Raw genomic sequence first — 11,380 nt, 5'->3', positions numbered from 1 at the left:
TATCTGGGTGAGGCACCCATCATCCACTGCTTTGGCCTTGCTGGGCTGTGGCCCCCTCTTGCACTGCTCCCCCTTTATGAGAACTTGACCTCTCTATTGTCAAAGGCTTTCACGGCCAGAATCACTGGGGTGTTGCTGGGTGGTTCCTGGGCAGTATGGCCATCTTCTAACAGCACTTTCTCGTGATGCAGGTGAAACATCAGGAAAAAATGCTGCTAGGACACGGCCATACTGCCCGGAAACCACCCAACACCCCAACGTGACCTCTGCTTGGGTTGGGACAGAAGCGTGCCTTCCAGGAGAGGTCTTGCAATAGAGCCAGGAGTCGTGCGCACGGGGCTTCACAAAGTGTGCAATGCAGGAAGCGCGGAAGGGCAACCGGGCAGGCGTCACGGTTGGGCAAAAGCCGCCAAGCGAGTTCCGGCTCATCCTCTGGATGGATCAAGCCAACAGGGAAATTGCAGAGCGTTCTTGCTCAATGGAGGGCTGTGCCCAGCCTCTCTCCGGCAGGCTTTAAATCCGGGACTCAAGGGAGCCCCAGCACCCAGCATCCCCTGGAAGCAGGCAGAAGGCACCATGAAGGCCAGCAGCACAGTCCTCCTCTTCCTGATGGCTCTCTTCGCCATTTGGACCGAGCTGCCCTCCGCCACAGCCGAGAGGAAAGGTAGGGGTGGCAAATGGGGGGAGCAACACTTCCGATCAATGGCGCTGCCTCTTGCAGAGAGAGGAGATTCCATCTGAACATGAGGAAGAACTTCCTGACTGTGAGAGCCGTTCAGCAGTGGAACTCTCTGCCCCAGTGGGAGTGTGGTGGAGGCTCCTTCTTTGGAAGCTTTTAAGCAGAGGCTGGATGGCCATCTGTCAGGGGTGATTGGAATGCAATATTCCTGCTTCTTGGCAGAATGGGGTTGGACTGGATGATGGCCCAGGAGGTCTCTTCCAACTCTTTGATTCTATGATTCTATGATTCTATGATTCTTTGTAGGGTGTCTCTATCGACACTGGAGAACGAATGCCGCTTGGCCCACCAAGTTCATGGCTCATTGCTATGAAATCAAGGGAAGGCCTTTAGCCTTCTCTGCCAAAGAATGCTGGTGCCGCACCAAACTACAACTCCCACAATTGTATTGTAGTATTGAGCCTTGGCAGTTAAGTGGGACCCAAGTGCATTAATTCCAAAGTGTAGATCAGGCCTGGGCCAACTTTGGCCCTCCCTCCCTCCAGGTGTTTTGGACTTCAAACAGATGTTAGGAGTTGTGGGAGTTGAAGTCCAAAACACCTGGAGGAAGGGAGGGAGGGCCAAAGTTGCCCCAGGTGTAGATGCACCCTCAGTGATGCTCCTTCAAGGGCGTGATACCATCCAAAGGTGTGTCCCAATTTCCCGATGGTAAGGAAGGCATGACCGGAAGGGCAACCCTCCAAGCACTCTGGTGGTGCAACCTTTGAGGAGGGCACTCAAGTCATGGGATTCCCCACTTCAGTTCCCTACCTTTGTCTGAAAACATTAGCTATGTGTTTGCACTGGGAAACCCCTCCTTCAAAGAACAGAGCTGCATGAAACCTCCTCACCAAGTTTAGGGCAGAAAGTAACAGACAAGCAACCCTTTTCAGCATATCTTTGCACCCCACATGCCCTCCGAGCCCAGCCTGGGGGACGATGGGTTCCTACATGGTCTCATCCCCTGGCCTCCCCCCTTTCCACACCTGTTGTGGAAAGGGGCTGTTGTTAGCACGGCAGGTTAAACTGACAGCTACAGAAAATCTTGCTGACTAGAAGATTGGCAGTTCAAGCTGGAGGTTGGGGTGAGCTTATCTATCCGAACGTATCTCAGCCTATCAGCCCGCCAGGACCCTAAGATCTTCTGGGGAGTCCCTGCTCTCTATCCCGCCGGCTTCACAGATGCGGCTGGCGGGAACGAGAGAGAGGGCCTTTTCTGTGGTGGCCCCCCGGCTTTGGAACATCCTCCCTATAGAGATAAGGTCAGCCCCTTCGCTGATGGCGTTTCGGAAAAAACTTAAGACATGGATGTTTGAACAAGCATTTGGATAATCCGACGAAACAAACCTTGACGATAAAGGACTGGTAATTACGGACGACGAATTTGGATTGTGATCCCAGTTACGAGATGCACTTGGATTGTTATTGGTGGCCCAATAATTCTGTATTTTATATGTGTTTTTATGCTTTTAAATTGAATATTGTTGTTTTTAGATGTTGTAAACCGCAATGAGTCGCCGACTTAGGCTGAGATATTAGCGGTATACAAGTGTAATAATAAATAAATAATAAATAAACTGTCAGCCCTAGCTTCTGCCCACCTAGTAGTTCGAAAACAGCAATGTGAGTAGATAAATAGGTACCGCTTTGGTGGGGAGGTGAAAGGCAGCCCTGAAAAACATGCCAGCAATTTGATCAAGAAGGGGTCCACAGGACAACAGGCTCCTCAATATGGAGTAATGGAACAGCAGCCCCTCCTCATGCCCCAGTCAAGCACAGCCTCCAGGTGACGTGGTGTAGCATAGCTGATTAATGGCCAGCAGCAATCCATCATTGCCGACCAGAAGGTGGCCAATTCGAAGCCTGAGTCAGATTGAGCACCTGACCGTTAGGCTAAGCTCACTGTCCACATAAGCAGTTCAAAAACAGCTGAGCTGTGAGTAGACAAGCTTGAGTGGGGAGGTATTTTAGGACACCATAAAAATGCTGGCGATCAAAGAACAAGGAGGGAAATTCTACGATCCAAAAGGGCTCGTTGTCATAGAGGATGGAGCCACAGCGCCTCTTGTGGCCAAAATCAAGCATAACCTCAAGGCGCCAAAGTTGGAAAATGCCGAAATACCTCTTTCTGTCTGTCTTGTATGTCTAGAAAGTGGCACTGAATGTTTGCCGTGTATACTGTGAGCATTGTGATCCATCCTGAGTCCCATTTGGGGTGAGAAGGGCGGAATATAAATACTGCAAATAAATAAATAAATGCCAGAGATGAAAAAGAGGGAAGCCTTGCCTCTGTCTACGCACTGTCCGTCTTTGTTGTTAATTGTATAATGGCATTGAATATTTGCCAGATGCGTATTCTGTAATCTGCTCTGCATTCCCTCAGGCAGATAGAGGGGAATATAAATAATATTGTTATAGAATCCTAGAATCCAAGAGCTGGAAGAGACCTCCTGGGCCATCACCCAGTCCAACCCCATTCTGCCAAGAAGCAGGAATATTGCATTCAAAGCACCCCTGGCAGATGGCCATCCAGCCTCTGCTTAAAAGCTTCCAAAGAAGGAAGGCGCCTCCACCACACTCCATCCAGGGCAGAGAGTTCCACTGCTGAATGGCTCTCACAGTCAGGAAGTTCTTCCTCATGTTCAGGTGGCATCTCCTCTCTTGTAGTTGGAAGCCATTCCTCCATTGCATCCTAGTCTCCAGGGAAGCAGAAAACAAGCTTGCTCCCTCCTCCATAGAATCATAGAATCATAGAATCAAAGAGTTGGAAGAGACCTCCTGGGCCATCATCCAGCCCAACCCCATTCTGCCAAGAAGCAGGAATATTGCATTCAAATCACCCCTGACAGATGGCCATCCAACCTCTGTTTACAAGCTTCCAAAGAAGGAGCCTCCACCACACTCCCTCCGGGGCAGAGAGTTCCACTGCTGAACGGCTCTCACAGTCAGGAAGTTCTTCCTCATGTTCAGGTGGAATCTCCTCTCTTGTAGTTTGAAGCCATTGTTCCATTGCATCCTAGTCTCCAGGGAAGCAGAAAGGAAGCTTGCTCCCTCCTCCTCCCTGTGGCTTCCTCTCACATATTTATACATGGCTATCATGCCTCCTCTCAGCCTTCTCTTCTTCAGGCTAAACATGCCCAGATCCTTAAGCCGCTCCTCATAGGGCTTGTTCTCCAGACCCTGGATCTGCTCCCTCCTCCCTGTGGCTTCCTCTCACATATTTACACATGGCTATCATGTCTCCTCTCTGCCTTCTCTTCTTCAGGCTTGTTCTCCAGACCCTTGATCATTTTAGTCTCCCTCTTCCTCTGGACACATTCCAGCTTAGAGTCAATATCTCTCTTGAATTGTGGTGCCCAGAATTGGACACAATATTCCAGGTAAAGTGGTCTAACCAAAGTTGTTGTTGTTCCCTCCAGATATCTGCCGCCTGCCCAAAGTGGAAGGAAACTGCCTGGCTCTTCACCGCCACTGGTTCTTCAACTGGGCCACCAAGAAATGCGAGGCTTTTGTCTACGGCGGGTGCCAAGGGAACCAGAACAACTTCAAGACGCTTGCAGAGTGCCAAAGAGCCTGCGGGCATCACGGTGAGAGGCCGGGCGAAGAGTGCCAAAGGGTTGGGGTCAGCAGGAGGGAGGGGTGGACCCAAACCTGATGGGATTTGTAGTGTGGCATACCCAGAAGGTGGCAGATTGGAGTCCTGGAAACACAATGTTCAAGGAGTCAGCTGCCCTGATTTGCTCAGTCAACCACTTTTGGAAAACAAAGTTTGCAAAGGTTTGCCAACCAAAACAGAGCCAACTCACCTGCAGGTGTACTAGCACCTGTGTCTGGTTCCTGTTCAAACAAGGTGACGCTTAAACAAGCGGATCATCCCATGATGGATGGATCTCAAGAGCATCTAGTCCAGGCGGGCATACTTTGGCCCTCCCTCCAGGTGTTTGGACTCCAACTCCCAGAATTCCTAACAGCCTCAGGCCCCTTCCGCTTAAGCGGCTGAGGGGGAAAAGGAAAGGGCCTGAGGCTGTTAGGAATTCTGGGAGTTGGAGTCCAAACACCTGGAGGGAGGGCCAAAGTGTGCCTGCACCTGGACTAGATGCTCTTAAGATCCATCCATCATGAAACCGGATTGTCAAAGGCTTTCATGACCAGAGTCACTGGGTGTTGTTGTCACGTTGCTAGGGCTCTGCCTTATTTAGGTAGAGATGAATCAAACTCCCAGTTTTATCAAACAGTTTAATTAAAACAGCACTTACTTACTTACTGGATGTTTTTATAGTCCAAAATATAAAACACAAAGATAGCACACAGCTACGGAATAAACAAAAACTGATAGCAAAAATGACTTCGTAGTCAAAAGGGTCCAGTCCTGTGGTCAAATGCCGAGAGTTCAATAACAGAGTCCAGGGATCAAGAGTCTATAACGCAGTCAAAAGCCAGTCCAAAGGCTCAAGGATCCAGGATCCCAAGATTACAGGAGACAGGTCAGGATGCCGAAAAATCCAACAGACCTGGGGGAAAAACCAGCAGCATCCACCACCAAAATACAACAGATACTTTTCTCCCCAAAGATCAGTCCCACAGTTAGCTCCTTAAATCCAGTAACACCCATCTGCAACCCATCTCCTGCACACCTCCACCCCCAATTGCTTTCACCCATGAACTCCCACTTACAGATCACCAAACCCTCTAGAACTAATACTCACATTAACCCTTCCATCACCAGCCACCATCAACTGCAGACCATATGACAGTTGTGGTGTGTTTTGGGGGCTGTATGGCCATGTCCTAGCAGCATTTTCTCCTGATGTTTCACCTGCACCCACAGGCTAGAACATGGCCATGCAGCCTGGAAACCACACAACACCCCAGTCAGGGAACGGCTTCTCAGGGGCCGTGGTGATGCAGTGGGTTAAACCGTTGAACTGTTGAATCTTCTGACCTAAAGACTGACAGTTCGAATCCATGGGACGGGGTGAGCTCCCACTGTCAGCCCTAGCTCCTGCCAACCTAGCATAGAATCATAGAATCCTAGAATCCTAGAGTTGGAAGAGACCTCCTGGGCCATCCTCCAGTCCAACCCCATTCTGCCAAGAAGCAGGAATATTGCATTCAAAGCACCCCTGACAGATGGCCATCCAGCCTCTGTTTCAAAGCTTCCAAAGAAGGAGCCTCCACCGCACTCCCCGGAGAGTTCCACTGCTGAACGGCTCTCACAGTCAGGAAGTTCTTCCTCATGTTCAGATGGAAGTTCAAAAACATGCAAATGTGAGAAGATCAATAGGTACTGCTTTGGTGGAAAGTAATAAAGGCACCCATGCAGCCATGCTGGCAATGTGACCAGGAGGTGCCTATGGGCAACAGGCTCCTTGGCTTGGAAATAGAACAAGAGCTCCTCCCCATGGCCGGAGTTGAGCACCGCCTCCAGTAGCCGGACATGAAAGGGGAAGCCTTTATCTCTGTTCTGTATATTTGTACGTCATTGTTATTCCATGTTATTAAAGGCATTGAATCTTTGCCATTTTGTGTAGGTTGTAGGCTGCTCTGAGACTTGGGAATATAGAGCAGAATATATATAAAGTGTATTATTATTATTATTATTATTATTATTATTATTATTATTTTACTGACACAAAAACACAGTGTGACACAGCAAACAACAGATATATGCTGGATTTTGTATCACAAAATCACAAGTTGAACACTTCCCAAGCGTCTAGGACTGTGATGTATTTCCGAATGATGCGCGCAGACCCAAGTCAGGTGGCCTTTTGCACTTGACAGATTTATTTACAGCTTTTATATTCGGCCCTTCTCCTCACCCCGCAGGGGACTCAGGGCGGATTACAATGTACACATATATGGCAAACATTCAGTGCCAATTTTGACATACAATGTAAACAGACATACACAGAGGGTATTTAACTTTTTCTGGCCGCCAGGGGAGCTGTCGCTTTCCTCGTCCATCTGTGACACTGATGAAGCACTTCCGCATTCCCCGCATGCTTCCCCGCTGGGATGCTTTGCTGGAGTCTTCTTTATGGCCTCATAAATCAGTTAATTTAGCCTCTCCACACTTTTAAGGTGGTACCTAATTTTCCTACTTGGCTTTCGGGTTGCAAAGGTCGACAACAGGCTACACACAATTGGTTGGAAACCCACTCCAACGCGGGCTGGCTTCGAACTCATGACTTTTCATAGAATCATAGAATCAAAGAGTTGGAAGAGACCTCATGGGCCATCCAGTCCAACCCCCTGCCAAGAAGCAGGAATATTGCATTCAAATCACCCCTGACAGATGGCCATCCAGCCTCTGCTTAAAAGCTTCCAAAGAAGGAGCCTCCACCACACTCCCTCTGGGGCAGAGAGTTCCACTGCTGAACGGCTCTCACAGTCAGGAAGTTCTTCCTCATGTTCAGATGGAACCTCCTCTCTTGTAGTTTGAAGCCATGGTTCCCTTGCGTCCTAGTCTCCAAGGAAGCAGAAAACAAGCTTGCTCCCTCCTCCTCCCTCTGGCTTCCTCTCACATATTTATACATGGCTATCATATCTTTGGTCAGAGTGATCTTAATGCAGCTGACACTCTGCCCGCTGCGCCACAATCCCGGTGCAGTGTATATAAGGTGTATTATTATTATCACCATTATTATTTTATTGACACAAAAACACAGTGTGACACAGCAAACACGAAATATATGCTGGATTTCATATCACAAAATCACAAGTCAAACCCTTCCCAAGTGTCTAGGACTGTGTGATGTATTCATAGAATCAAAGAGCTGGAAGAGACCTCCTGGGCCATCATCCAGTCCAACCCCATTCTGCCAAGAAGCAGGAATACTGCATTCAAATCACCCCTGACAGATGGCCATCCAGCCTCTGTTTAAAAGCTTCCAAAGAAGGAGCCTCCACCACACTTCCTCCGGGGCAGAGAGTTCCACTGCTGAACGGCTCTCACAGTCAGGAAGTTCTTCCTCATGTTCAGGTGGAATCTCCTCTCTTGTAGTTTGAAGCCGTTGTTCCCTTGCGTCCTAGTCTCCAGGGAAGCAGAAAACAAGCTTGCTCCCTCCTCCCTGTGGCTTCCTCTCACATATTTATACATGGCTATCATATTTTTGGATGATGCGCGTGGATCCAAGTCAGGTGCCTTTTGTAGTTGGCAGATTGTGATTTTGTCAATGTTTATTGTTTCCAAATGCTGGCTGAGATCTTTTAGCACAGCACCAACTGTGCCAATCTCCACTGGGACCACCTGTACTGGTTTGTGCTAGAGCCTTGTTGTTGTTGTTGTTGTTATTGTCTTGGGCCGGCCCTGAGGTCACCTGTCGTCCTTGTGCCTTGTGTTCCTTCCAGCGCTTCCCCCGAAGGGCTCCGGCCAGTGTCCCAAGCCCCAGGGCGCTGGGCTCTGCGTGGAGAACTGCACGAGTGACAAGTCCTGTGGCCCAGGAAGGAAATGCTGCAGCAACGGCTGTGGCCACGACTGCATGAAGGTCACTGGAGGTACGGCAGCCAACCCTTGGGAACACCAAGCTGTGCGCTCTGGACAGCTCCCGTTGGAGCCAGGGCTGGGAGGCGTGGGGTGTGGGGCGTCATGGGTCTATGGGTCAGGCCACCATGATCTTCTGTGCATCCCTGTCCCTGGGGGCAGAAGAAGCAGGGTCTCTATTATTTATTTATTTATATTTATTTCGGTTTCTTCTATCCCGCCCTTCTCACCCCGGAGGGGACTCGGGGCGGCTTACAAAGGCACAATTCGATGCCGGCATCACATAACAGTAGTATAAAACAAAATAGCAGCAATTAACAGTTAACCAACAGCTCCTGCATTAGAATCATAGAATCAAAGAGTTGGAAGAGACCTCATGGGCCATCCAGTCCAACCCCATTCTGCCAAGAAGCAGGAATATTGCATTCAAATCACCCCTGACAGATGGCCATCCAGCCTCTGCTTAAAAGCTTCCAAAGAAGGAGCCTCCACCACACTCCGGGGCAGAGAGTTCCACTGCTGAACGGCTCTCACAGTCAGGAAGTTCTTCCTCATGTTCAGATGGAATCTCCTCTCTTGTAGTTTGAAGCCATGGCTCCATTGCGTCCTAGTCTCCAGGGAAGCAGAAAGGAAGCTTGCTCCCTCCTCCTCCTCCCTGTGGCTTCCTCTCACGTATTTATACATGGCTATCATATCTCCTCTCAGCCTTCTCTTCTTCAGGCTAAAAATGCCCAGTTCCCTAAGCCGCTCCTCATAGGGCGTGTTCTCCAGACCCTTGATCATTTGAGTCACCCTCCTCTGGACACATTCCAGCTTAGAGTCAATATCTCTCTTGAATTGTGGTGCCCAGAATTGGACACAATATTCCAGATGTGGTCTAACCAAAGCGGAATAGAGGGGTAGCATTACTTCCTTAGATCTAGACACTAGGCTCCTCTTGATGCAGGCCAAAATCCCATTGGCTTTTTTTGCCACCACATCACATTGTTGGCTCATGTTTAACTTGTTGTCCACGAGGACTCCAAGATCTTTTCCACACGTACTGCTCTCAAGCCAGGCATCGTCCCCCATTCTGTATCTTTGCCTTTCATTACAACAATAAAACCAATAAAACCAATACAAACCAATTACTCCTCATTAACGGTCAGCATTCGCCATCTCATAGTCCAATTTCCAATTCCACTTTGTCAGTCCTGTCAGTCCTAGTCATCTGATTGTCCTTATCTAGTTGTCAGATTGCCCAAAGGCCTGGTCCCACAACCACGTCTTTAATTTCCTCCTGAAGAGGAGGGATGTTGATGACTTAATTTCCCCCGGGAGTGAGTTCCACCGATGAGGGGCCACCACTGAGAAGGCCCTGCTCCTCGTCCCCACCAACCTCACTTGTGATAGCGGTGGGGTCGAGAGCAGGGCCTCCCCAGAAGATCTCAAATTCCGGGGTGGGACGTAGAGGGAGATGCGTTTGGACAGGTACGCTGGACAGGAACCATATAGGGTTTTGTAGGTCAAAACCAGCACCTTGAATTGTGCTCAGAACTGAACCGGCAGCCAGTGGAGCTGACACAGCAGGGGGGTGGTGTGCTCCCTGTATGACGCTCCGGTGAGTAATCTGGCTGCCGCTCGCTGGACCAGTTGAAGTTTCTGAACACTCTTCAAGGGCAACCCCACGTAGAGTGCGTTGCAGTAGTCTATTCGGAGAAATGCACTGCTGGAGCTGCCCAGGGAGTCTCCCTACAGCAGGCATGGGCCAACTCATCCCTTCAATGGAATTGTGAGAGCTGAAGCCCAAAACACCCGGAGGGACGAAGTTGGCCCATGCCTGCCCTACAGCTTCAGCTTTCCTTGTCAGCAAATGTCTGCCCCCCGGTGTCCTAAAATGGAACTGCAGCGTACAGGCAGATTTCACCATCGATTGTAAGATGCAGAGCAGTTTTGGGGCTCCAATTTGGCACCCCCTTATTTCGAGCCCTGATATTTATTTATTTATTTATTGGTGGGGAGGTGCATCTTAGACCCAACGAAATGCAGAAATGGAAATACTATGTGTTGTGCCTGCATTACAAGCCACTTTGCACCCTAATCTTGGAAGAAGGGCTGGGTGTCGACCATATAAATAAAGCAGTCGTGTGGGGAAATGTGGGGAAGGTGAAAACCCAGCTGTGATGACTGCAGAGAATGGGGAAACAGGCAGAGGAATGTGTGCGTGATGCAGCCGTTCGCCACGTCCCAGGCTTTGCAAGATTCAGGGGAGAATATGTCTCCACCTGCTAACGGATATTTCCTCTTCTGTCGCAGGGTATTCCTAACTGGACTCCAGAGGAGATGACCGCTGGATGGCCTCTTTCCTTGGATTTGCACATGTCCTGTCACCATGCTGTAAATGTGCCCTTGGAGTCCTTTGGCTCCCCCAATAAAGCCGGTCTGAGCTTCCCAGCATCCTGAGCCTCGTGTGATGCATGTTCCTGTGGAAACTTGGAGGGAGGGAGGGAGTTCTGTCGCCGCTGGGCCTGTATTTGGTTGGCTTTCAATATAGGATGTGTAACCTTTGCCCAGCGGGAAGCTAGGGGCCTAAGAAGAAGTTCTAAGAGGTTTCCACTACAAAAGAGTCTTGAGATGGCTTGAAAAATACAACAAAGTCTTTTATTAATGAATCAAACAGGTACTTCAAAGCTTTCTTGAGAAAGAATTAGTTCTCTCAATCTTGCCCACAGGGGACAGGCGCTATCTTCAACAACTTTTCTTTAAAGGAAAATTCCCCTTTTTTAACTTCTCCCAAGGCTGACTAAAATCCAACCCTCACTGGTGAGGGTTCTGCTCCCAGACCGAACTGCTTCTCGAGCGCTGAGAGGACCTACCAGCAAGGCGATGGATGTTCTCCAGTTGGAGTTTAAAGCTGTTATTCCCTCCGAAATTCCTCAGGGCTGTAAGGCTGTTTCCCTGGGAACCTTTGGGAATCTTTAGATGCTGTTCTCCCCTGGAAATTCTTTCCCTGGAGATTCTGTTAGAGTCTCTGTGACCCTGGAATTCTGGTAGAGGTTGAAGCCTTTGTACAGGGGAAGCAACATACATCCCATACATTGGCTAACCTGGCTGAAACTAAACTCAAAATGGCTCACTTCCCTACCAAAACCCAAAAAGGGGGCGGGACTAAGGAACCTAAGGCTAATTGACAAGCA

At 49.3% G+C, this 11,380-nt stretch overlaps 1 protein-coding gene across 1 annotated transcript; it reads left to right on the top strand.

Annotated features, from left to right (window-relative positions):
- Positions 1-490: 490 nt before the first annotated feature.
- LOC132772927 (chelonianin-like) lies at positions 491-10,640 on the top strand. Its single transcript, XM_060771773.2, has 4 exons — positions 491-664; positions 4,138-4,305; positions 8,072-8,218; positions 10,500-10,640. Exons 1-4 carry the CDS (start codon positions 577-579, stop codon positions 10,508-10,510), a joined length of 414 nt encoding a protein of 137 aa, XP_060627756.2. The 5' UTR covers positions 491-576; the 3' UTR covers positions 10,511-10,640.
- Positions 10,641-11,380: the final 740 nt, after the last annotated feature.

Source organism: Anolis sagrei, chromosome 4 (genome assembly GCF_037176765.1).
Source record: "Anolis sagrei isolate rAnoSag1 chromosome 4, rAnoSag1.mat, whole genome shotgun sequence".
Lineage (NCBI taxonomy): Eukaryota > Metazoa > Chordata > Lepidosauria > Squamata > Dactyloidae > Anolis > Anolis sagrei.
The sequence above is the reverse complement of the archived record's forward strand: the minus strand, read 5'-3'. Positions and strand labels throughout refer to the sequence as shown.